The sequence below is a fragment of the Penaeus monodon genome, chromosome 7 (assembly GCF_015228065.2).
Source record: "Penaeus monodon isolate SGIC_2016 chromosome 7, NSTDA_Pmon_1, whole genome shotgun sequence".
In the NCBI taxonomy this organism is placed as follows: Eukaryota; Metazoa; Arthropoda; class Malacostraca; order Decapoda; family Penaeidae; genus Penaeus; species Penaeus monodon.
In genome coordinates this window covers 20,237,446-20,239,945 of record NC_051392.1, presented here as the reverse complement: position 1 = coordinate 20,239,945, position 2,500 = coordinate 20,237,446, and the positions used below count along the sequence as shown (strand labels likewise).

The 2,500-nt window shown below is 38.0% G+C and overlaps 2 protein-coding genes across 2 annotated transcripts in view; both read left to right on the top strand.

Moving 5' to 3' along the window:
* The window catches only part of LOC119574860 (probable ATP-dependent RNA helicase DDX46), a 3,637-nt gene extending 3,004 nt beyond the window's left edge, over nucleotides 1-633 (top strand). Inside the window, exon 3 of the mRNA XM_037922140.1 lies at nucleotides 168-633. Coding sequence (XP_037778068.1) covers nucleotides 168-207 — 40 coding nt within the window. The 3' untranslated portion in view covers nucleotides 208-633. The remainder of the gene's footprint in view (nucleotides 1-167) is intronic.
* Nucleotides 234-2,500, top strand: part of LOC119575551 (autotransporter adhesin BpaC-like) — a 2,773-nt gene continuing 506 nt past the window's right edge. The window contains exons 1-4 of the mRNA XM_037923203.1: nucleotides 234-356; nucleotides 545-662; nucleotides 763-1,671; nucleotides 2,253-2,500. The exon at nucleotides 2,253-2,500 is cut by the window's right edge and continues 506 nt beyond it. Of these exons, the coding sequence (XP_037779131.1) occupies nucleotides 234-356; nucleotides 545-662; nucleotides 763-1,671; nucleotides 2,253-2,500 (1,398 nt within the window). The remainder of the gene's footprint in view (nucleotides 357-544; nucleotides 663-762; nucleotides 1,672-2,252) is intronic.

Sequence of the window (2,500 nt, the reverse complement as noted above, 5' to 3'; positions counted from 1 at the left end):
TATATATATATATATATATATATATATATAGAGAGAGAGAGAGAGAGAGAGAGAGAGAGAGATAGTTATATATTTGTACATACGTATATATATATATGTATAGTATAAGTATATATACTGTTGATACCAGGTTAGTAGTCACATATTTATATTTTCCTCTAATGCAGATTGCTCTACAAAAATCAAGAAAAAATGCGAGAACTATGACGGAACCTGCAAAGCCTCGTGCGCAGATGGAGAACGGATCATCGAAAAGGGCTGCAAAGGAAAGAAATGTAAATGCTGTGCAGAAGCCTGCAAACCAACAAACAAATGCGAAGGCGGTTTCTGCGTTGAAAAGGCAAAAGATTGCACTGGTAAACTTCTGAAGTCGGGATGCAAGGGGAAGAAGTGTTTCTGCTGCCTCCCCTCCCCCTGCGTGCCGAAGAAGAAATGCAAGGGCGGTTTCTGTGTCTCGAAGAAGAGAGAGTGCAAAGGAGGCCAATTCCTGAAGAAGGGATGCAAGGGTAAAAAGTGTTCTTGTTGTATTCCTAAATGTGTGAAGAAAAAGAAGTGCAAGGATGGCTTTTGCGTCTCCAACAATCAAGACTGCAAGGGCGTCATACTGAGTAATGGCTGCAAGTCTAAACCCAAAGGGGGAGAATGCTATTGCTGCGTTGAAGGTAAGTCGTGGTGCCATGTCGCATTTAATGTGAGAACTGAATGACATTACTGTCATTCGTAATCAGGGTTCAGAATGCACTAACAAATTACTCCCGATAGGGACTACCACGCCATCAGGAGGAACTACGCCAGCAGGAGGTGCTACACCACCTGGTGGAACAACTCCAGCAGGAGGAACTACGCCAGCAGGAGGAACTACTCCAGCAGGAGGTACTACGCCAGCAGGAGGATCCATACCATCAGGAGGAAACACAACAGAAAACGGAACTAACACGGCAGGAGGAACTGCGCCAGCAGGAGGATCAACGCCATCAGAAGGAAACACAACAGAAAACGGAACCCCGGCAGGAGGAACAACCCCAGTAGGTGGAACTACACCAGCAGGAGGAGTTACACCAGCAGGTGGAACTACACCAGCAGAAGGAAGTACTTCAGCAGGAGGAAACACAACAGAAAACGGAACTACACCGGCAGGAGGACCTACTCCGGCAGGAGGATCTACACCAGCAGGAGGAACAACACCTTCCCCCTTAACACGTTTATATGCTACCCTTCAGGATAATATTAATCTCCGTAATGCTATGAACGAACTGACACAAACACTTGAAAACTTATTTAGTGCTCTAAACAGTATCCTTAATGCAAACACGGGAAGACGACACCGACGTAGTGTTAGCGACATTGAGAGCATAACCACTATAGCAGAACAAGCGACTGCAGCTGTTCAGAATGGTAATACGTCAGCTGTGATCTCACTTACAGCGGAAATAAAGGCGAAGACCAGTGTCGTTTCAGATCTCGCAGAAGCAGCTGCAAACAATGCAACACTGGCAAGAGAACTACAATCAAGCGTAGCTGATGCAATCAGTGGGATTAGTGACCTACAAGGAGCCGTCAAAACGAAAGACAAAGAAATCCAAAGCAACATTGAAAAAATACAACAGGAAATAAGCGAGTTCGGGGGAACTACTGTTGACGTAACAACCATCGATATTATCGAGATAACAAGTAAGGAGGGAAAATAAGTAATAAGTCAAATTATAGCAATCTACAATATGTATATATACATATATATATATATATATATATATATATATATATATATATATATATATATACACATATATATATATATATATATATATATATATATATATATATATATATATATATATATATATGCATATATATACACAAATACACATTAAAGCATTTTTATATATGTATATATATATATATAAATAGATACAAATATATGATTATATACTGCATATATATATATATATATATATATATATATATATATATATATATATATATATATATATGTGTGTGTGTGTGTGTGTGTGTGTGTGTGTGTGTGTGTGTATATATATATATATATGTATATATATATATATATATATATATATATATATATATGTATATATATGCATATATATATACATATATTGCCTTATATATGCACACACACACATATATGTATATATGTATATACATATATACATATATGTATATATATGCACATATGTACATATTTAAATAGATTAAGAATTTTTATTTTTATTTTCTAAATATCCAATTTTCAGACGGTGGCAGCAATGAAGAGACTACTATCAAGGAAGAAGACGATACTACCATCGCAGACACCGCCACCACTTTGGACACAATAGTAGAAACTACCATAGGGGACACGGCCACCGTAGATATCACCCCGATTGATACCACGACAATGGACACTATCATAGACACTACAATAGTAGACCTCCTCACAGTCGACGCCACCATAGTAGACACTAACATAGATACTACAGCAACAGAAACTACCATTGTCGAT